Source organism: Globicephala melas, chromosome 14 (assembly GCF_963455315.2).
Source record: "Globicephala melas chromosome 14, mGloMel1.2, whole genome shotgun sequence".
Classification (NCBI taxonomy): Eukaryota; Metazoa; Chordata; class Mammalia; order Artiodactyla; family Delphinidae; genus Globicephala; species Globicephala melas.
This window is the reverse complement of record NC_083327.1, coordinates 68,459,196-68,484,118: the sequence shown is the minus strand read 5'-3', so window position 1 is coordinate 68,484,118 and position 24,923 is coordinate 68,459,196. Positions and strand designations below refer to the sequence as shown.

Below are 24,923 nucleotides of genomic sequence, written 5' to 3'. Positions count from 1 at the left end.
TCTGTTGTAAAACCAACCACACCATTCCCATTTATAAAATGCCCAATTAATAAATACAATAATATTTCACAAATAACTTCAGTTGTGTAATATACAAAGAAGTTCTAACATACGTGTTTCAGATGTGCAGTGTATCAAAATGATACACAATGTATCACACCAGTAATCTAGTCTTGCAGAAGTGTGGTCCAAATTGCCCAGGAAATGTAGGCCTGTTCTTTCTTACTAATCTGAAAGTGATCACAAAATTTCAGCTAGTATTCGCTGGGCTTATGTAGAAACTTCGTTAATATTTAATAACCAAAGAAGGGTCTAATGTATTACCTAATACAGCTTTTCAATATTGATGAGAAGGTTTCACTTCCACACATTTTTTATTTGTTTCTTTTTTTGTTTTATTTTGTTTTTGCTTCTCTGGTTTCAGGGCAGAGAGTCTCAATAAGAGAAGATGTTAAGCCTATTGGATCCAGTTGGTCACTCACAGTAAAGGGCCTAACAACTTCCCCATGAATTCACTAAAATGCCCGAATTATAGATGTTTCTTGAAAGGATTTTAAATCCTGATAGATTAATGTGAACTTCCTATCACTATTTATTAAGAGTCCTAATGTTTTTAACATTTCTCAGTAGATTATTCAATCTAGAAATCCAAGGACCAATAACTTGAGTTTATACAGAGACTATTATTTGTAGAGTTTCCTTAGAAGAACTTATGAAAAGTCAGTAGCCATTGAAAACACAGAAATTAACCTGGATTAAATATTAAAAATACATTGCTGTGTAACTATTCATCATTGTAATAGTAACACATACATTTAAAGAAATATAATAAAAATTATTGTCATAAATGAAAACATATATTATTAATGCCATAAAATTCAAATATGCTTTCTCCCAGAAGTGAAATGTTAAGAGGCGGGCAGTGCACCTGCTCTGCTCACCTGGGCACCCAGGTCATTGTAGAGAACCTTCAGAGAAGTCAGCTGCTCATCCATCCCCCTGGGGTTGTCAGTTTGCTGCTTCTGGACAATGTGCCTTCCTGTTTTGATTACAGTCTCCACTTCAAGCTTGACTTCACTCAAAATTTTATAGAGTTTCTTAAAAATAAAGATGACAAATTTTACATATTAGTGAAAACATGCCAGCTGAAACCATTTCAGAACATGGCTTACAAAGACTGACAGCTAAGAACTAACTATGGAGATCAAAGGGCTTTATCTTTCCCAGATCTGGTTCAAAGGATGAGTAAAATGAAATCAAGGCTGTAATGACTTTTTAAAATCAGATAAGAAAACACACTCACAGAGGTTATACTTGTTTTATTAAAAAAGAAAAAAACTCAAACATGTATCTTAAAGGTTTATGAAAGTACTTGATAATACGAACATATTTCCTACATAAAATGGGAAAATGTTAGGACTAAAACCTGAATGTCTAACACTTTTTAAATTACATTTTTTTAAATCCTAAATGCTATTACAAGAAAAAAGGCAACACTGGCTATTTCTGGCTGTTGGCATTTGGAAGTATTAAGATTCATTTTTTTTCTTACAATTCTCTGAAGTACCAAGTCTACCACAATGAGTACATATTGATTATACAATGAAAAGACATATAAAAACAAAATACATCAAGATGTATATAACCACAGGAAGTCGAAGTTATGTAGGTCAAATTCAGAGCTGCCCTCATCCTTGTTACTTTAAAACTAAAAAGCTGTATTCTGGGCAGGTTCTCTTATCTCTATGCATCATAATCTTGACGTGAAACACCTCATGTGGCACTGTCACATAATAACAGACGATTGGACTAAGTTACACAAAGTCAAGGACAGTGCTTGCTCTGTTGATCTCTATATCTCAGTAAATAAATATTTACATTCATACGTGCACGTGCGCACGTATTATATATAAAAATTCATCCTATTTTTTCATTCTTCCACCCATTCAAGCTTTCAAGTAATCAAACAACCTTCCGTATGCAACAGACATGTGGAGACTGCAATTTTGAAAAGCACAAAGAACTCTTCCCAGAATTTTCTTAGCTTAACTTGTGTCATGTTCAGTTTTTTCATGATTCTTTCCAAGCAGAACACTAGTTCTACGATTGAACATGCTTGGCCACATTATTTTTAAATTTCTATGCAACTGAATTTTAAAGTTCAAGACTGAAACAGTAATAAGGCCTTTTAAATAATTTCTTCTTTTACATTCTAGGTTTAAACTTTGATTTAAAATTTTATTTTCCTAGAGAATGGTTTTTTATGCTATAATATTCCTGACATCCATTCTAAGTATAATTTCTTCTTTCACACTTTAGGTTTAAACTTTATAATTTAAAATTTTACTTTCCTTGCGAACACATTTGTCGTACATTGCAATATTCCTGACATCCATTCTAAGTATGGTTCGTCTAGCTAACTCAAATCTATCCTTTAAAATTTAGCTTATTAGTCACATTCTGCCAAAGCCCTCCCTAACTTCATCCTGTGATTAAGATGTATTTTCTTCATTTTTTTGTAGCCATGTTATACATTTGTTTATTCTAGTTTCCTTATCATTACACTGTACTAATTGATTTTACTCTCTGCAGGCTATCTCTCTCCTATCTCTGCTAAATTCCTGGGAGGAAAGGACCACACTTCTAGTTTTTTAACCTGTTTTTCATCATTTATTCCTATTCTTAGCACACTTTAGACTGACAATTATTGAACAAACCATGTACATAAGCGCTAGATGAAGCCATATCACTGACGGGAAAACCCACTGGACACATTAACCACCCAACGGCCTCACCATACACTTGTCCAGATGGGTCTGTATGACATCAGGGTCCACATCCTTCACATCCAGAACATGAAGTTCTGCTTTCACACCATCCAACACACGCTTGCAGTCAAGCATGCGCTGTTCAAAGTTAGCAGGTTTCTGGAAAAGCTGGAACTTTGTGGACACCTCTCGAAGTTTCCTCTGTTTGCAGAAATGAAAATAATAAGCAATTCACATCAGAATGATAATCTTTCTCAGCAGACAATATTAGCATAACACATACTGCTAGAAGGCTGTAAAATAAAGTAACAATAAAAACATTCTTTAAAGGAACTTAGTGAGGTTGCCCAGTCACCTTGGGGGACTGCACAGCCCAGTGTCCTGAATTACTTGACACTCAGTGTCTCAGTCTGAGATAAAATGAAAGGCTAAGCTAGCCTTGCTGGAATTAAAACTGCATTAATTTTCTTACCTGTTTTTAAAACACAATTCAAGAACCTAGAACTCACAATGCCCTTCATCACAAGGTCAGAGTGAAGGTCAGTCTGCATCCCCCATTGAGGGGCTAAGTGGTACTGCATCCCATGCACTCAGCCTGCCCAGTGTACCAGCCATACCAGTACAGATGGAGGCTCTGCGTCAAGGGAAAAACCTATACAAAGCAAACATCTAAATCTAGATTGCTCTCTCTTCTCAACTCAACTAGAAAACTCAGATCCAATAGTTTCCAGTGCACCTTCAACACATCACTCCCATCCAACTCTTTACATCACAGAGAAGACCAAAGGCATCCAAGTCGTAAGCTCTTTCTCATTTTCTTTTTATGCCCAAAAGGGTGAAAAGTAAAAGGAAGCTGCCCTCCCCCTTCACCTGCAGCACATCCATCTGACTTCCTCCTCTGGCAGTCCGGCCTTCTGGGGAGGTCGGAGGCTGAGAACGTGTGTTTCTTCTCAGCTCCTCTAGGGTTAGCTCGTGGGCTGAGATCTCCGCTTGGATTTTCTACAAAGAGATTAGAAAAGGGAGAGAATCTCTGTTTGTTTGTTTTTTTTAAGTTTCATAGAGTCATACAACAGATAAGAATATATTGACCCCTATCCATGCTTTAATAAGTGTGCGTATAATAATAATATGGGCCACCTGTATCGCAGGACTGCTGTGTGCTGTGCACAAAGGTCTTTGTATTTGTCACTTCAAATGTTCGCCACTTATTTATAAAGAGGGAATTTCCCCAGTTTCATAGCTAAGAAAATTATAATTTTTAAATGGTGATCATTTGCCATTATCTCACATAAAAACCCTGAGAACCCCCAAACCCACATGCTGCCCTGTAAGTAAGGCCGGCCTTTCTCACTGCCGGTTGGGATGGCAGAAGGAGCTGGTGCCCTTGCAGGTGAGGAAACGATTACATATGCTCTCTTTACGACCTTATTGCCCTCACATCCATGGCAATACCTGGGCTTCCTGAGGAACTTGGAAGGCATCTATCCTGTCGGTCAAGTACGTTGTGAGCTGCTTGTCCAACTCCCCTAAGCTCTCCTGCAAGACCTGAAGCATGTGGTTAGTTTCACGCAGGACCTGGAGTTGCTTTTCCAAAGAAATCTGCTTGCTCTCTGCCTACAGGGGGAAAAATTTACCCATTAGTCGCTCAGCACAAATATAAACAGCTGAATATAAGAAAACCCTTATGTTCTAACCACCAAGAAAAGCAACATACTATAAGAGCACTACTTTAAGACTTTGTCCTGCATTATCAATAAATAATAATTAGCAATGATAAAAGTGAAAAGGTCCTTCTAGTATCTTACGCATCTTGCAGGAAATTACTAATTTTTACTTCTTTCTATATAAAATGACAAAATACAAAAATACCCTTAAGGGCACTATTTTAAGTGAAATAAGAGAGAAGGACAAATGCTGTATGACCTCACTTATATGTGGAATCTAAAAAAAAAAATCACAAAAACAAAATGTTATATTACATATAATATAATGTTATATTTCAATTATACTTCAATAAAAAGGGAAAAATGTAAAGATTTCCTATGTACCATATTAAAATAAAGGAGAGAATAAAAAAGATGCCATTTATTACAAATTTAGGGTATTTTTAGGACTCAGCAATAAACCTATAAACAAGAATATGAAATATAACAGAAACATCTATGAGTAGAGTGAACATGGAAATCTCTCTTTTTGCAAAGTTTAAAGAAGTTCTACAGATGTGCATAGTGTTGAGCCACTATTGATTGAACTTTTGGGCTAAGTTTGATGCTATTCATGATCTAAACATCAACAGTTATTTTTTAATATGTGTTTGAAAGCTTCTAATATCCACCCAACTCTCCTATAAAAACAGTCTCCTTTCTCTACTTACTGATATGGACATGCATGTTGTGATACATTCTGAGTATGTATCTAAGAGACTATGGTATTTTATAATAGCAGCTTATATCAAACTCTGATGGCTCTAATATTTACTAGGATAATATGAGTCATTATTCTTATATACACCTATAATATGTTCCTTAAAGGAAATTAAATAGTTCATAAGTAGAAACCATCTCAAAGACAAATTTTTAAATCATCGAGTTCTGCCTGCATTATAATATAAGTGTAAGGTCTGCTCTTCCCCACCTAGTATTTCAATGCCCTCAACACCCCTGTTGGTTACCAACTTTTCCCCTCGGTATAAGTTCCTGAGGTCCGCTCCATATCATAAATATCTAATCGACACTCACACATGGCCCGGTTCTTACCAGGTGACTCAGCTCTTCATATCGACTGTTGAACACCTCCAGTTTCTCACTGATGATATCATCGAGGATCCCTCCATCAATCAGAGTCTGGCCAAGTTCCCGAATCTGGGTGCGATTGTCCGCTGGATGTCGCAAAACAGATTCTAGAGACTGAACAGGGACAGGGGCAAAAAATAATGCATTTACCAAGGCAAAGTGAATCAAGGATTCTAAAAATGTGCGTTTTATTTAAAACCAGTAATTCCATTTTCTAGAAATCTACTTAAGGAACAAGATTAAAAATGATTAATTCAGGGACTTCCCTTGGTGGCGCAGTGGTTAAGAATCCGCCTGCCAATGCAGGGGACACAGGTTCGAGCCCTGGTCCAGGAAGATCCCACATGCCGCAGAGCAACTAAGCCTGTGCACCACAACTACTGAGCCCTCGTGCCACAACTACTGAAGCCCGCGTGCCTAGAGCCCATGCTCTGCAACAAGAGAAGCCACCACAATGAGAAGCCCACGCACTGCAACGAAGAGTAGCTCCACTCGCTGCAACTAGAGAAAGCCCGCACACAGCAACGAAGACCCAACACAGCCAATAAATAAATAAATAAAATAAAATAAATTTATTTTAAAAAAGATTATTTCACAAAAATGTCCCTCATGGTATTAATAAACACACAAAGTTGAGAACTCAGCATGAATGATAATATATGAAATTCCATAAAAATAATTTCAATAATTATTAATTACATGGGAAAATGTTCATGGTATGATACAAAGTTTAAAAGCAAAAAACAATACTATACAAATAAAAGAATTTCAAACTGTTATTGATTATATTACTAAAAAGTTTCTATAGCATATATAAAATTCAAGGCACTGTTTTATATACACACTTTATATATACATAAATTTAACCATATGGCTACATATTATTCCCATATTACAGATAGGAAAACTGAAGCTCAGAGAAGGTAAGTAATTTGCCAACACACACACAGTAAAAAGAAGAGCTAAGATTCTAACTTGGCTCCAAAGACTTGGTGATTCCAAAGCCTTTGATCCAGTTACTATAAAGTACTACCTCCCAGCATATATACATAAAAATAGTAATTCGGAAGAAGAACAATAAAATGTTTTAAAGTGTTATCTTACACTTTATACTTTTCTCCATTTTCCATATTTCTAGAATGTACATGTATTAACTCTCATGTTAGGAAAGTATGTGTTTTTAAAATAATCTTTCAAAACATTTTTTAATACTCTGAATCTCTCACTCTGCTATTTTATTTGAGAAATGACATCTTTTCTCCAGAAGAGCATCTGGCTCCTGGAATTTAGGTACCACATTTGACTTATTTCTGACCTTTAATCCAGTCATCTACTTAGTTACTACATCCTATTCTTACAAGTTTTAAAAGCACAGCTACCATCTTCCTCTTCTTTTTTTTTTTTAAGAAAATCTATTCTTTTCACACTTTAATCCACTTAAGAAACAGTTATTAAGTTATCATGTGCCACAGGCTGTGCTGGGGAACTAACTAGGGAACAACAAAAAATTCAGGCACATTTCTTGGCCTCAAGGAACTCAAGTTCAGGCTTGGGGACAGGATTCCAGGCCTCCAACACTGCCTTCTCCAGCCTGTCCTCCAATTTTCACATCTGAAGACAACAGAATAGAAGCCACTGTAAACACAGTCGTTGCCGTGTCTAATGAGCAAAAGTAACTTTATGAAGAAACAAGAGAGCACTGTCCTAAAAACATAAGGCAGAGTTTTATACAGGGACTGGTAAAAACAATCTGGAAAATCACTAGAGCGCTTTATGAAGTCTAAAATGTACTAATTAGCAAACAACTAACCACCTCATAAGGCTGAGTTTAGTGGGTCACCAATAACCCAAATATACATGATGTTATAAATACTTCAGGCAATGGAAGAAAACACAAGTTATGCTGAAAACTACCAACGAAGCGAAAGTATTTGCTGGCATAAGGCATTATGTTCCTTGTTTGAATACTCATTCAGCCTCATTGCAACAAAAATAACCACCCAGAACGCGGGCTCCCACCTCCAGGGCTTCGCTGACAGCATCTGTCTTCTCAGGCAGGGCCTCTGTGCTCTTCATCCGCTCTTCCAAAGTGTTTAGCCAGGTAGTCTCAAGATCCAAATAGTGAAGCAGTTCAATCCAACAAGACCAGACCTCCTAAACAGGCAGGGAACAGTTAGACAAGATAAGAAGCCATTTAGAGACACAATGCATCTCTACTGCTGCACATTCTGTCTAGTCAAGAATAATTTCGTTTAGGTACAGGTATAAATGGGCTTTTAGAAACTGATGAAGCTAGTATTTCAAATACGTGAAATCAAATCGAATTCTTCGATTAACTGTATTAGGCCAACTGGAGGGAGGTAGCAGACTGCTTCACCAAGATAAATTCCAAGGCTCTGTTTAAATGCCGAAAATAAAACTATATAATTAGTAGAAGAAACCAGGAGGGAAACATTATTCGTTTGTTTTTAAATAGAAAGGTTAAAAAAATACTCAGACTTGCAACGGTTTTTAACAGCTATATACGAAATTGGTTCCCTGGGTCCACCCTATTCCAGCTCAGAGCTAATGGGTGTAACCATTTGATGCAGACTCTTTCCAACTTTTTTCTAAATTCATATGAACACGTCTATATACGAACAGAGCAACTTTTTACCCAAATTGGAATTTTACTATAATTGCTGCATTAGTTGTAGTCACTTATTTCTCATTCCTGTGGGGAGTTGGGGGGCTGGGGTATGATTCATCCTCCAATTCCTAAGAGCAAAATTATGGGAGAAACAAACGCCATGGGAGGAGCCTATTTGACGGATAAATTTAGAAGACAGAGTTCAGCATGGAGCCTACTGGGTTGGTCCTCTTTCAGATCCACTGACTCAGAGGACACATTCTAGTAGCATACACCCCATGTGAGGAATACTTACCAGGTCAGGGGTCAGCAATTTTTTCTATAAAAGGCCAGAGAGTAAATATTTTAGGTTTTACAGGCCACATCTGGTCTCTGTCACAGATTCTTCTTTATTTTTTCTGTGTGTGTGTGTGTGTGTGTGTGTGTGTTGCTTTGTTTTTAACAACTCTTTAAAAATTAAAAATATACAAACAATTTTTAGCTCCTGGGCCATACAGAAACAGGCCACAAAACAGATTTGACCCACAGGCTATAATTTGCCGACCCCTGGCTAAGACTAAAAGGGAAAAGAGGTGTCTGGTCCCCCAAATTTCTATAGGCAGAAAGCAGGCTGAGAAATCTACTCAGCTGCAAGCAGAGCTCTATTTCTTACGGGAAGGAAGGGATGGCTTACAGAGAAGCTCTCACAAGAAGCAGGACTGGCCCCTAATCAAGCAACAGTCCCTGGCCCGAGAGTAGGAGCCCTGACTACACGTGTCTGGCTAGATTTCAGAACTACTAGCATTAGATTTCAGAGTCACTAATGCCAGTGCCTGCTCTTTTTACTTTCCACTGCCCCAACTTTTTTGAATGGGAGTGTCCACTGAGGTTTTCCTGTACCTATCTCACCACTGTGTTGGGTATATGAGATTCAGATAACTTATCTTTTTAGTGCCCAGGTCGCCAGATGGAGAGGTGTCACACCCACACACCTGCACCTGAAGAAGACTGTTCCAAGGAACCACATTTGCATTTGCACCTGATGTGGATCACATGATACTGGATTTTGAGCTTGATGCTGTACTGAATAAGACCTTAGGAGTCCCTGGGAGAGTGTAAGAGTATTTTGCATGTGGAAGGACTCTAACTAAGTTATGACCAGAGAGTGAACTATGCTGGGATTAACAATAGCCACAAATTTATTACAGCTACTCCCGTGAAGTGGTGAAATTGTCTTCTCCTCCCCTGAATGTGGGCTGGCCTTGTGACTTGCTTAGAGCAAAAGAAGGCTACAGAGATGATGCTGTGTCAAAGTGCAGACCTAGCCTTTAAGAGAACTGGCAGCTTCTGCTTTCTCCCTCTTAAAAGCCAGCTGCCATGCTGTAGAGAAGCCATAAACCTGACAGGCCACGTGGAAGGGGACCTGGTGGATGAGAGTGGACCTGAGTGGAATATCCATAAACCACACGGAGCAGAAGAGCCATGCAGCTAAGCCAAATCAACCCACAGAATCATGAAAAATAATAAATGGTTGTTTTTGTAAGCCATTACATTTCGGCAAGGTTTGTTACACAGCAATTAATAACTGAAACATAAGTGTATATGTTAAAAATATACAAACATGTTTGGGAAGATTATACATCACTTTCTAGATAATGATTACTTTAAGAGAGGGATCAAGAGATGGTATGAGATGGGGAAAAAGGGAACGGGTTCCGTAATGCCAATTAATTTTATTTGAAAAAAGAAGATCTGGAAAAATATGGCAAAATGTAACATTAGTTATAGCTGAGGGATATGTATATGGGTGTTAGTAATATCATCTGTACTCTTCTATAAGTTTTAAATATTTCATGATTTTAAACATTTTAAAGGAATCTAGAAATAATCAAGGTAATAAAGTTGGACTCTTTGGAAGAAAGGCATCCTTACTCTAATTTAGAAATTTGGACTGTTTCTACCCAAGATCTCTTGGTAATCCCTCACATAATTTTAAGAATGCTTCCATTGTGAAATCTTTTTTCTTCTTATCACTTCCCCTTTCAAAGGCATCAAGGTGTCATATTTTCTCTTTTATCTACTTTGTTTTCTTACACTTTTCCTTTTCTTCTCTCAAACTAGTTCCAAGATAATTCTAAAAGTAATTCTGCAAGCAATACTAAAACCTTGAAATATTTCATTCCTCATTCTCAAACTGTCACCTCTGGGTCATAAAGACAGTGTGAAGAAATGACACAGAATTCATGGTGGTCTCTTGTTAGCTTGGGATAACCTGGAGACTCCATTATTTAAACATATTGTGAGTAGTTACTTTGGCTAATAATAGACAGGAAAATAAACAAACCAAAAAAACAGCAAAATCATGGGTGATTAAGGCAGAGAAGAAAACATGGACAAGACTGTAGTAGAATTCAATTCCAGGATCATCTACTGGGACTTAAGATTAGCCATACATAATGTTACATATTATGTTCACAGAATGTTAAATTCGCAAATGAGTAACCTCAGGTGTTTTAAGTTAGGCAATATCTTAATATTAAAGAATGAGGCTTTGTTGACTTGTGGCTTTCTTATTAACTAATCCAAATTACACTTATTTTATAGATTCAGAACAAATGAGTAATGAGTGAATTTAGTTTAAATATTGCAGTTGTGATTACCATTTTAGGATTCATCACAATGCCATCATTTGTTTTAGGTTGAACTAAATTTAAATTGCTATCAACTGAAGGGCTTCTTAAGTCTTTTCAATAAGATGTGACAAATGTCACACTAATATAAAAGCAAACAATCAAAAACTTAATTTTATTTAAAAAAAAACTCATAGAATCATCTACATCTTAAATCCTATGGCCAGGGTAGGGGAAATGGTCCAGCAAAATACCAGCAAATTCAAGTTAGTCTTTCTTTCACTCTAAATAAAACCTATAATTTTAGACAGCGCTCTAAAACAGAAACCTCAATTCATCTCTGTGCACTAACCAGGCAAAAAAAAAAAAAAAAAAGGAGGTACTCACAGTATATGTCTTAGAATTTTAGGACTGGAACAGACTCTACAGATCATCTGTAATATAAAAACCCTGAAAACCTTGATTTCACGCGTAATAAATGTCTAAAGCTAAGAAACTACTTTTCCAAGAAAGTTCCACTAACTGAAGGCAGATCTTGCTCTCCAGTTTTCTTTTCTCTGTTTCATTTTTATCAACCTATTACCTAAATTATTATCTAATAATTACTACTACTGTTATTATTATTATCTCAACCATGAAAGAACTACTTTTCTTTTATGATCTAGTATTTGAAAAGAAAAATGGAGGTTTTTTCCCAAGATATGGAAGCAGTCAGTACATTACAGAGTGTGAACCTCAGAAATGCATCAGTGAAAAAACACCATACCTCCAGCGTGTGGCACTTTCCGCGAATTCTATTACAGAGAAGTTGGTAATTCTCCAGCACAACATTCAGCTCAGACGTCAATTCCTGGCCACCAGAGGGCACTTTTGCAGCTAATAACTTGATGTTGTCCTTGAGAATCTTCACTCTCACCTCCTTCTGCAACACATCCTCTTTCGCCCTCTGTTCCAAGACAGAATGAACTTGAAAACTGGCTCCCTGTCTCAGGAACCAATTTCTTTCTTTTTCAAAAAATAACTGAGCCAAAATTAAAACATCCAGATGATTCTAACTACCTAATCTGAACATTATGAGGTTATCCCTACGGAGAGTGCTTGCGAAATAAGAATGCTAACTACAAAATTTCACTCATTATATATCCCAATGTACACAGTCCCCATGCAGACATTTTCATTTAATAACAGCACTGTTAACACCTAAGTTATCCCAAATTATGTTTACTGACAGGAGGTACTTTCAAAGTCTGGGTCCATAATAAGAATTAAGTGAATTAATTTTAATTGATCACTGGAAGTCAAGCAAAAATGGAAGTGCACCATGGTAGAAGTATTCTTTAAAAATAATATAAACATATTTTCTTCTGATAATTAACAGCATTTCAAAGATGACAAAGTTATACTGGGAAGATCTGATCTAAAAGTAGCTTCCTGCCTGACTCTCCTTCCGTGCTTGATGAAGTCTCATACTCAGGAAAATCAACCTCAAACAGCCTTTCACTTTCTCTTGTAGCTTTCTTTACTACTTAATGATTTTAAATTTCTCTAGGTTGGGATAAAATAATTAAGTGTAGTGGTTTTCTTAAAATCCTAATGGTTGTTTGGCAGAATAAAAATAAAATGTAGCCCAATCAAGAGTTTTAATCTCGTTTTTCTTAATTCTCATTCCTAGTGACCTTAAAAAAAAAACCAAGAACAACAACAAAAAACCCCCACAGAACTACAATGTCAATAGTGCAAATAAGATGGTTCTTAACATGGTAGGCTACCTTTAAAATACCTTATATACTGAATAGTTTTAAAGTTTCAAGGAAAGCTACACTAAAACAAAGTGTTTCTGTGAAAATACTACAATAAAAGTCCTTTTTATTTATTTTGACTCATACACAATAATGTATTGGTGAAAAACAATCCTTTTAAAAAATATCTGCACAGATGTTTGCTTTTGTTATACTTGTAGGCAAGTTGCAACTCTTATTTTTTTAAAAGTAGCTTTTAAGACACTATCTCCTTTGGCTTCGACACTGAAGGACACTTGAAGCAGTGTTGGAAAAGTGGGAATGATGTCCAGTTCTTTTATTATATAAAAAAAGAGAGTGTGCAAGACTACTGACACAGAAATATAAGTTTACAGCAAATACATCCTGTGGACCGAACTGATATTAAATCCCTTGACGACATTCCTAATGTTCCTCTCACCTGCTCCAACAAAATTTTGGTATTCATGTGTGCCCCATGTATTAGCTGGAAGACTACAGCTGGTGAAATAAAGATAAACCCCAACCTAATTGGGAAGTCTCTCTTGTTCTTTACAAAAAATAATTCTTCCTGAAAATTTCTGGAAGTAGATAGTGGTGATGGTTGCACAACATTGTGAATATAATTGCTGCCACAAAATTTCTGAGTCATTCACTGTGGCTCACCAAGGTCCTAATGTAAGACGTTTTCGCAGGGGCCCTCAAGACTCAACTCATGGGCCAGGTTAGCACGTGGACTCTCAGCGTCCTAGCCCTACTAAAATCATGGCAGTTGACCCTCCTTTTTTTGTTGTTGTTTTTTTTGTAACTTGAAATCTTACTGTGAGAGATTATTTGTACATTATCAGGCCTTACAGCTAGGTAGATGATTGACTGATGGATTGATTTTAAAGGGAGGAGGGGAGATAGAAAGTCTCTTGACCCTGACTGTCCAGCCTCACCTTCATTTCCTCCACAGCACTCCCAAGTTCTTCTGGTGACTTGTACTCAAAATCCCTCTCCAGGTAGTCTTCTTCTGCTTGGGCCATCCATTCCTGCATCTCTGCCAAGTCTTTTTTCAGGTTCACCACTTTTTCCTGACTTTCAGACAACCTATTTTTTTGAATAGTAATCTAGGAAGGAAAAGCCATTCACTCGAATAAACAAATCCTGATATGTTAAATGTCAGCTTCTAGTTTCTAATATCAAAAGACACAGTAATAACTTTCCACAAAGAGTCTTAAGGTTTAAAATTCAGATGAAACTCTGTATACATTTTGTGCTGATGCTGTGGAATATAAGCAATAATGAAAACAATAATTATAACTGGGACTTGGTATCACATTTTGGACATTAATCTGGAAATACCTATTATAATTCTGAAAATGCATAACTGTTGACAGAGTAATACTCAACTGAAAGACTCTAACCTACATCCATAAAAGCATATATTTCAAGGAAATCTACTATAACCTTATTTATGGGGGAAAAAACCCTGAAGCAACCAAAATGTCCATTTTTTCCTTTTTAACAGGATTCCCCATTAAGACTGCACTTTTTAAAAGCAGAGAAGAGTAGATTGCTATCAAAGATGTTGATACAACACTGCCTTACAAAATTTTGGTTTTGATAATCTACTGTACTTGTATATTCCATACAGATACAAAAAAGTTACATTAGAAAATAAGTATTTGTCTGAATCTGGTTCAATAGCTTTTTTAACTATTTTAAGAAGCCTAAAAATATCTTTCAGAAAGATCCCTCTAACCACACACTGACTTCTGTGGGAGAAGATATCATACCACACAGATCATCCAGGGCTCACTTCACTATTCAACCTCCCACTCAAATGAGATCTCGCAGTAGTAGTCACCCTGCCAGGGCTTGCTTGGCTGTGACACTGATGGTGACAAAAGCGCAGTTCAGGAATAGGATGGCTCTCTCGAGAGTAAGGGGGAATACTTAGTGGCCCTCCTGTTTCACTCTCCAAACAGGATCACAGTCATAAAAATAGACAGGCACTAAATAAATAGGAGCTTGGATTTCAGTGCCCCACATGGCACTCAGAGAGTCTACTGCCAGCAATATACACAGCCCTGCTTCCCAAGTCTTGCTGATCTAGTGGATTTTTTAAAAAAATACAGATTTCAGGGCCCCACTTCCCCAAAATTCTTTTTACTAGTAGTTTCCAAACACTAGTCAGTTATATAATATTCATGGATCCACAGAGAAGTGAGAAGAATAAAGACACTGTAGCAAACTTTTCAAAAAAAGAAAAGCTGAAAATTATCATTAATTATCTGAGATTATATACTTTCTACATTTTGGCATTAAGATGTTTTTCCTTTCATGATATCATGCATATAATAGACTGTTTTTATTTGTTGATTTTATATATCTATCCTTTCTTAGAAAAATAAAAATTTGGCAACACTATGTTTGTCCAAAATTTCTTCAACCTTTTACTACTCAATGATATACAATAGTCTAGAACTGCTTTAGATAATTACATAGCAGGTGGCTGCCTCCTTGCTGAAGGCACTTAAAAATTCCCCATGTATTTATTCCCATACTTTGAAACAATAATAATCCAAAATTAATTCTATGTTGTCATATGTGTATGTATGTATATATGTAGATAAACAGATACACAGATCTAAATATCTACATGTACCTAAGCATCTATCTACCCATCTAGCTATTGTCTTTCTTGCTCTTCACTGTGACTTCCAAACCAGTTTCCTTATTTACTTCCTAAAAAAACCCCAGCTCCTTCAAGCACATGTCATCAAATTATAGCACACTTAAAAGAGTTTGAATTTGGCTAGAATGTAAGATGACATTATGAAAGTATTTTCTTAAGTGTGACAATGATACTGCAGTTTTGTAGAAGATTGTCCTCATTCATGGAAGAAGCAAGCTGAAGTATTTAGGAGTGAAATGTCATAATATTTTCGACTTCCTATCAAAACTACATATATAACAAAAAAAAAAGGTATGCGTGTGTGTGCCTGTGTGTGTGTGTATGTATGTAAAGAGAGAAGGAGGAGAGAGAGAAAAGGCAAATGGGGCAAAACATTAACAACTGGCAAATTTAGGAATGGCTTATGGCCGTTCTCTCAACCATTATTTCAACTTTTCTTTAAATTTGAACTTGTTCAAAATAAGGAATTTGGGGGCAAACAAAATAAAATACTCGGGGATGCAAATATAAAATTTTCGTGTATCAACATTAAACAAAAAACATTGTATTAAGAGCTATGTACTATCTACACAACTGTCTGTGGGGTATTCCTGCATTTCACATTTTCTCCTCTTGTTTTTTACCCCTTTCTCACTCACTTCAGCTGTATGCAACCTCACTATTACTTCACTAACAAAACAAAAGCAATCAGAAGACAACTACGTCATATTCCCACTGTACACATAGTTGCCTTCCCTTCATTACCACAGAGGGACTACCTAATAGCAATTCTTTCACTTAGAGGGTGGACCTCATCCCCTCTTGCCTAATCATAGACTTTGCTTCAGCAATTATCTTCTCTCAATCTCTTCTGCATCATTTTCTCTTTCTAAGTGAAGTCCTTTTCGGCATGCAAACTTCCAGTAATACCCCTTATTTTTAAAAATTACAAAAACAGCTCTTTGGATCCCCATGTTCCTTCCAGCACCTACCCCATTTCTCGGCTCCCTTGAATAGAGAAATTCTCAAGGTTGGTTACACTTGCCCCAGTACTTCATTTGCTTTCCTCTCCTCAACATTCTCCAATGTGACTTTCTTTCCCACCACTCCACTGGAACCACTTTTCTCAAAGTCCATAAAAGCGATCATCTTGTCAAGTCTAAAGCTTGCTTTCCAGTTCTGATTAGTCTCAGCAGTCCTCGGCATTGAGCACTGTGAAAAGCTCTCTCCACTTGGCCACTGGGGCCTCACGCTCTCCTGGCATTTCCCCTCTGGCTGACCTTTCCTTCTTAGCATCCTTGGCCAGCGGTAAGTGCTAGAGACCCCATTTGCATGTCTCGTAATCTTGAATTTAATCCTTCCAGTATGGAAAGCATCACTTCACCTGCTCCCACAAAAGCCTCTCCTTGAGTCTTCACCATTTCAGTAAACAGCACCACAATTCACACAAAGTGGAAGCTTTGCAAAAGTCCTGAGCTGTCATTAACTATTCACTTTTCCTCATATCACATATCTAATCCATTACTAGACTCCCAGCTCCACTTTCAAAATATAGTGCAACCCAACATTTCTCATGACTTCCACCACTATCTCCCTAGTCCAAGGGGCCATCCTCTCTCTCCAAGGCTGCAATAACCTTTAAGTATTCTCCCCATTTTTATTCTTGCTTTCCCAGAGCAAATTATCCACATGGAAGCCAGGGTGATCTTAAAAGATCTATCATGTATCAATTCCTTGCTCAAATCACTCTGCCTTCTATGTAAAATCATACTTGAAATAAAAGTCAAAATCTATGCTTCAAAGGCCATACACAGTCCATCTCTACCTACCTTCTGACCTCGAATCTTCCCATTCTCCAACCTGCTAACTCCTTCCTTCATTCTATTCCAGCTACAACAACTTTCTTTGTTCTTTATTGAATATGTCAAGCTCATTCCCACCCAGGGGCCAAAGGTACAAGAGCACCCTCCCTTCATTAAAAAAACATGACCCAATTCTGGCCCCAGCCTGCCACCCATGCTGTAGTTATTCTAGACCACAGTTTTTCAAACTGGATGGGCTATAACATCAGTTTACTCTGTCAAGAGAAGCCACTATCTACCTCTTGAAAACCACAGGCAGTGAAGTTTAAAAACTCACCTCTTTGCTACATTTCTCCAGTTGTGTTTGGTAGTCAGCTAGTTTTGTTTGCATCCAGGTTTTGATTCCAGCAACTGGAGAGCTTCGAAGGTTAGCTTCTATTTCTTTCATGTCTTTCAGAGATGATTCAATTGTTTCTATTTCATTAACAAATGCCTGAAAACATAACATAAGCCCTTGTTGGGTTCAAGCCTATATAAGTAGATGCCATTATTACAGTTTGTCTGCCTGTATCCCTGCAAATATTTTAAGAACAGACTGCTTGGGAGTCAGGACTTTTAACTACTTAAGAAACATTGTCTTAAGAAATTCATTTCACCTGGATGTTTCATATAGTCATCTACCAAATTAGGTTGGAAATACTTCACTCTCAGCAGGGAATAGTGCTTTTAATTAATTTAGAGAAGCCTAATGATTTCAACAAATATAAAATGCAGGAAGTATTACTGGCAAACTTCATTTGTAAAATATGTTTTTCTTAAAGCCTCACCATGTGGCACAATAAGAGCGATATACAACTGGTAATTATGACACTAAGATTGTCACCGTACATAAAACAGCAGCTACTGGGCCTCCCTGGTGGCGCAGTGGTTGAGAGTCTCCCTGCCGATTCAGGAGACACGGGTTTGTGCCCCGGTCTGGGAAGATCCCACGTGCCGCGGAGCGGCTGGGCCATGGCCGCTGAGCCTGCGCGTCCGGAGCCTGTGCTCCGCAAGGGGAGAGGCCATAACAGTGAGAGGCCCACATGCCGCAAAAGAAAAAAAAAAACAGCAGCTACTAATGAACTAAAATTGCTCTTATGTTCTACACCCAAAATTTAATGTGAAAAAGAACAGATACATGTATATGTATAACTGAATCGCTTTGATGTACACCTGAAACTAACACAATATTGTTAATCAACTATGCTCCAATATGAAATAAAAATTTTTTTAAATCCTATAACCATGGCCAAAAACAGAAATATGAAAAGTCAGTCATTTGTTGACTAGCTATAAAGTCAAAAAAAAGTTTATGATGAAAGATATTTTATCTAGGTTTATTGTCATGTCATATTCTTACAATTTTAATAAGAGCAGCAAATAATAAAGAAGAAGAAGAAAATGTTATTTAGTACAGCAGGTTCCCTAGATCAGCAGAACTCACAGAGCACTCGTCAAGCTGTCTTTGTAGCCCTTCGGCATCTCCTTGGACAGCCTGCTCTTTCATTAAGAAGTCTTTCACACCATCCATCCACTTCTCAATGACTTTTGAATCAGCCTAAATGAAACACAATAACAAAGGGGGATATTACTCAGTGGCATTCAACCTACTACATCTCAAGATCTATTGCTACTGGGAAAAAGGCAACTTTTCAAAACTCTGATAGCATCATTTTCATTTATTTTATTTCCTTCTTTTTTAAACTTCCAACATTGAAAATAATTATTTTCTTCATTGTTGCCTAAAATCCTCATGAGATGATATCTTGCTGATCATTCTAAAAATTTCAAAACACTCTCCAGTGAACAAAGTTATTTTGCTTAACGTGAGCAATATCTATGATTAAAAATTCAAATTAAAGGTAAAAAATGCTTTTCTGGGTATAATCAGCTTAACAATCTTTCATTCTCATATAATTTAGAACAATTCTCTCCTTAAGTTGGCTACTCAAAGCAGGAGTCAATAAATAGCACAGTGGAGGGAATACAATAGATTTTTCTTAGTTCTGCGGTTCGATGCCTTGTTATCTAAGAACCCAGTATGGTCCACCACCCAGCTCCATTCTTTCATTCAACATTTACTAAGCACCCACTGTAATCCAGTTACTGTGCGTGGTACTGGGGGGAATGAGAAAGGGAACATTTTGCAGAAAGAATGAGACTTCAGACAGGTAGTAACACTGGAACTGGACCTTGAAGAATGCAAATAATTAGGTCCAACTTGAGCTCCAAAACTAGAGTAAAGTGATGGTCATTTCTTTCCAAGGTCCCCCATCCATCACTGGTTAGTCTGATTTGTTATTTTCCCTTGCATTGAGCTGAATTTGTTTCCTTGTATTTTCCTCAATTATTTGCTTCTCATTCCTCCCTAGAAATGGAAATAAATTAACTATCTTATTCAAAAATAACCTTCAGATTGGAAGGCAGCCACTATGTCTTCCCTTAGTCTTTTAGTGATTAAACACTCCCAATTCTTTCCATGATGCTCTAGTACATGATACCCAGATACTGCAATCAACACTGATCAACATGCTCTGAAAATTACATCAACTTTTTAATGTACTTAAAATATGCCACCGAGAACCAAGTACTCTTATCCTTAAAATGTTGCAATGAATGACGAAGATGGAACCTAACTGGTATTTCACATATCGATATTACATTCAGAAAATGCCATCTAAATTTTTTTCAGTTTTATTTTTCTTATTGTAGAGTTGGGTTTTGTTTCCTTCATTTTTTTAAATTTGTTTAGATATATATTATTCATAATATTATGGTTAGCTAAAACTCCAAAATTCACACAACTACCTCAAAAGTACATTTTCCCTATCCCATATTGTTTAACTGACATCTGTAATAAATTCAGAACTTGATATTTATAAATATTAAATTTTGCCTTGTTATGTTAACGATACTAGTTAACACTACAATAAAAAGCCAACAGAATGATTTGAATTTTTAGTCTCTCCACTTTCTTATCAGCTGTGCCTCCCAGCTTTCTCTTATCTGCAAATCTGACAGTGAGCTATCCTTTTTCTGTTGGGTTTTTTTGGGTTGGGTTTTGGGTTTTTTTCCAGATGAAAAATAAGGCCAATTACAGTGCCTATCTGAGCATTCCCCCATGAGGACACCATCTCATTCATTAACCAACAAACTTTTAGCTTCGTTTTCAAAACATGGGAATCAACATAATTCTAGCATCTAAGTAGCTTTCCACTTCCTTCTGATAAGGTTATAAGAGATTTTCTCAAATACTTTGCTGATATCAAGATTTACCCAAAATGATAGTTTGTCAGCATTATTTGAACTAAATGAGCACACATGAAATGTGAGACTATGAATCTGTATTATCTAATAATCTAGTAACCCTCCTCCAAAAAATAGATAAAAGCAAGCAGTACTTAGGAAATGAGTTCGGACAAGGCTTTTGAGTGGTATCCATGCTGACTCCTGGTGACCACCACATTCTTTCCTAAGCACATGGAAGATCTCTGGTTGATCATTCATTTACAGCGTTGCCAGGAACTGACATCAAGCTTACTTCAGGTCTTTAGCTTCTAGAAAATAATGTTCCCCCTTATTTAGGACATTCACCCATCTCCATTTTTTTCTAGTAATTTCCTCACAAGTTGCATAATCGGACCTTGAGATCATGGGTAAAATCCCACGCTACTCAGGATGTAGACTTAGGCATCTGAAGGACTGCGTCGTTTTTCCATCTAACTCATAATTCAGGCTCTAATGCACCCTCAATAATGACCATTCTCCACTTTCTAATTTGCAGGGTCATTCTCTGATGAACATGGGAAGCAAAAAGTGTATGTAAAATACACTTGGGTTGGGTTTTGTTTCCTTCATTTTTTTAAATTTGTTTAGATATATATTATTCATAATATTATGAATGTATTCATAAAATGAATGTAGCTGGGCCTTTCTGTCTACTCTTTTCATGTTATACCACCCTGTGCAAGCACTTCCTCGTTCCCATTCTCCCAAGCAAGCTTTGAAAGCCCTTTCAGTCACACTGTGCACTTTCCCCAAGCTTCCTTTCCCTCTGTTCTTCAGCTTGTCTGTCACTATTCTCACACACCCACACTACTCTTATATATTTTCAACTGGTGACATATCTCTTCTTCTGGGTTTGCTCCAGCATTCTCAGATCTTATCCTAGAAGACTGCTTAGGAAGACATGATCAGGGCAGGGTGGAGTGGGGTGTGTAAAAGATAAAAGTGCAAAAACAGAGAAAGTACGAATGTATCTGTAGAGTTCATAAAGGGCCTTTTTAACTGTCCATTTAACTTGTTACCACTTCGTGCACTGTTAATCTCCAGCCTGAACTTTTTAAGAATGCAAGGCAGCATTACTGCCGTGTAACTGGGCAATTCATTAAATCTAGTTTGGAATAAGGAAAATGGATAGTCTGCTGGGCCAAGAATTTTTGAAGTTTATATGGAAGCATTATATTCCAAGAAGGTTTTAACCACAATCAGCCTTGACTGAAGCAAGAAGCCTCAGTGAGCCCCATCACTGGCACAGGAGAGGAAATTTTATGGCATCAATCCCCTTCCTCCCTCCTTCAGACACATACAGACCCTTGTGAGCACACACAATTCACACACACCTGCCCCTCCTCTTACAGTGAAGCATGAGAAGAAAGAAAGAGGGAAGCAACAGACACAAACCACGTAGACCAACTGATCATCTCAATAGGAACAAAGGGGACAGAGAGGAGTAAGAAAAGCGTTTTCATGACTAAAAATCCTGCAGGTAATCCTGACCACACTGAGTTCTAAGGCAGGCAGTGTGCTCCGTGAAAAGAAAGACCAAGGTCTGAATACGCAGTCCAGCACCTTACCGGCCATGAGGGCTTGAGAAACTAATTTCTCAATTTCTCTTCAGGGAGCTTCCATAGCTCACCTACAAAACAGGAATAATAACAACTGCCTCGCCTGATTGTTTTGAAAAACAGAGATGGTACAGAGCAGGTATGCAGTAAATGGTAGCTAGTATTACTCAGACCTACAAAATCAAGTTAATCTTGGTAGTATACCAAGATTAACCCCGTGAAAGAATTACCACTTCAGGTTCTGGTGTCTATTCCTAACAGACACTTCATAGGAATGAGTAGCCAGGGTGAGTACATATTTGCATAAGCATCCGTTTAATGTGTTTAAATGCTGCCAACATTAATGCTTGTTCCATCACATAACTGTTCAAAAGTGGCTGTTTGAGAGAACTACTGCTTATGACAGTTCTGACTAGACCCGGCTAAATTCAGCTCAGCAGAAGGAAGCCAAGTACATGAGGAAAGGCCCAAACTCTAGAAATGCCTGATAACAGAAGCTTCACAAGGCATCCCTACCCTGTGGCTACAGAGCGCGGGAAAGGTTTTTAGATCACTAAGATCACTACTAGCAGCCATTTGTGTGCAGGTAAATGCAGGAGACAGACAGCTCTGCCCTGCCCTCTAGTATCTCCTCTTTCCCTAGAAGGAAAATATTATCTCAATCCACTTGCAGCAGATGTTTCCTGTGCTTTTTAAAAAAACAGAATCTGCTCATCTTTAGGTCAATTGTACAGCAAGGAGGTTACAAAGAAAGTGAAGGTGCTCACATGAAGAGCGTTCCTCTGCCCATTTAAAACCCACTCAGCTGATGCACTTAGGAGGCTCCAATGCACAATAATGAGTATTTAATTTTTTTCACCATCTACATCAACTTGCAGAATGAATACAGGAATAGAGATATATGGAGATATTTAAACTGGGTAATTTCTAACTTTCTATCTTCTCTGGGGAGACTTCAGTTCTTTTAGAGCAATACGAAAAACTTTAAAATACTAGTAAATTTCTAAAATAAATGTCTCTTATTATTTCACATGCAACAACAAACTGTAAGTACTAATCTAGGGTAAGCATTTCTCACTCCTATTTATACTCATAAATTCTCAAAGAAATATAAAATGACTAATATGGTAGTTTTGAAAACCAAAGTATGGAACACTCTTGTTTGGAGGGGTCAAAATGCTACATTGACCATCACTGCTCAAAAGCGCTGATTTCTAAGCACTTTGGATGAGCAACACCTGCTGCTGGGTCACAGAAAAGGAATGTGAGGTCATTAAAACAATTCCTTTAACCCCACACACCCCATCTCCTAGCCCCCAGCCCCTGAGCCAGGGATAGAGGAAATCTGAAGCCTGGTAACTCTGGATTCAATACAATAAGATTCCAAGGTACACAACTTCCTCCCAGGATTTTATTTACAGCTAAATTCTTGGCATTTTATTTTGCTCCTCCCCCATCTGTTGGAATGTCCACAGCTTTTTAAGCAGCCAATATCTAACCCAAGATATAGGCAAACGAATTAAAACAGTATTTTAAGGCAGTAGGGTTTTCTGTTTGTTTTATAATGTTCATTAACCTCAAAACACTCTAAAAAGTGTTCCCTTGCTTAGTAAGGAAGGCCAACAGTGACTTTGCTACTACATTTATTTAGCAGAAACCACCAGAGTTCTTAAATTTAAGGTTCAGAAAGCACCAATATTCCCTTTATTAAAGTAAAATGCATTCAGAATGAGAAAAAAAAACTCTTATGAGATCATTCTATCAGTTACATGTTACCTAGAAAGAATTAAATCAGCTATACTGCATATTTTTGTTAGAAAATATTTACCATTGGGTTTTTACCCTGAAATGTGTTCCAAAGTAATTTCTACACCTGGTTCTGCATGTCTCAGAGCTCCAGCATGTCCCCTTCCCCACTCTGCGTGAGAACACAGAGTGTTCAGTGTGTGTCTTTGCTCAGCAACCGAAGGAAGAGGTATGACTACATGGGTGTCCTGCCAAGGACAACTGGGCATTTAGATTTTATAGGTCCAACCTCATTAGACACGACGCGTGTGTATGATGTCTGTAGGCACCTGCAAGGCAGAGCCTTTCACATCCGCTCACCTGCAGTACACCAGACAAGGTTCCTGTGCTCAAAGAGCTCATGCCCTGGGGGAGGACAGACAGGCAGGTCTCACCATAATAAAAGCTGGCCTGAGACGGGGTTCTTGGGAAGGTGTAAACAACGTGTAGAAGAAAAGGGAATAATTAGCTGCAGGTGTGATGGTGAGTAAGACCAAAGACTGCTTGTAGAAGCAGCTAACACTTAAAGGATGAGCCGAGGAGGCTGTGAATTCCTAGCAAGTAAATGACATTTCCGGAGAAAGGCAATTGTCCAATGTATTCTTTGTGACCCACCACACTGTCTCCCCACCCGAAGCAGTGCACAGGAGAAGATGCGGACAGGGCTCCAGGGCGAGGAAAGGGCAGGAGCTATGAGATGTTCATGAGAGCACTTTGTACTATTATGGCAAAGACAACCAGATCCTTTCCAGAAATACAACTGGCATCAGTGTAGACAGTGAATGCAAGAGAGGAGAGGTTGCAAGCAGGAGTCAGATTTAAAGGGTAATGGGATTATCAGGGCAAGAGATGACACGAAAGTCTGCAAACAGAAGAAGGGGCTAAAGAGGCGATCCAAAGAGGAGGGAGCATTGGTAAATACCAATATAAGGGAGTTTTGTGCGAGCCTTGAGGACAGTTTCACAATTTCATGGTTATACGACCCTGCAGGGGACACTGAACACAGGAAAGGAAATAATATGAAATACCCTACCCTTGCAGCCCCTGAATTCAAAAATATTATTGCTGGTGATAAATAGCGTCTTAGAATTTTATAATATTTAATCCCCATAATTCATAAGAAAGTAATGTCAGTAAAATCAACAGTGAAAATATTACCTTTTTTGTGTATTTTTAAATATTTTGCTTCCTGGAAGGAGTGGTAGGTCTTTCCATGAGAGTTTTTAAAAGCAC

At 37.6% G+C, this 24,923-nt stretch overlaps 1 protein-coding gene across 2 annotated transcripts in view; it reads right to left on the bottom strand.

Annotated features, from left to right (window-relative positions):
- The window catches only part of UTRN (utrophin), a 490,808-nt gene that overhangs the window by 307,616 nt on the left and 158,269 nt on the right, over nt 1-24,923 (bottom strand). For both annotated transcript variants that reach the window (XM_060283969.2, XM_060283970.2), the window contains 10 exons: nt 18,503-18,616; nt 17,357-17,512; nt 13,497-13,667; nt 11,565-11,744; nt 7,580-7,714; nt 5,525-5,674; nt 4,221-4,382; nt 3,639-3,767; nt 2,796-2,969; nt 942-1,097 (listed from right to left, as the gene is read on the bottom strand). In XM_060283969.2, coding sequence (XP_060139952.1) covers nt 942-1,097; nt 2,796-2,969; nt 3,639-3,767; nt 4,221-4,382; nt 5,525-5,674; nt 7,580-7,714; nt 11,565-11,744; nt 13,497-13,667; nt 17,357-17,512; nt 18,503-18,616 — 1,527 coding nt within the window. The remainder of the gene's footprint in view (nt 1-941; nt 1,098-2,795; nt 2,970-3,638; nt 3,768-4,220; nt 4,383-5,524; nt 5,675-7,579; nt 7,715-11,564; nt 11,745-13,496; nt 13,668-17,356; nt 17,513-18,502; nt 18,617-24,923) is intronic.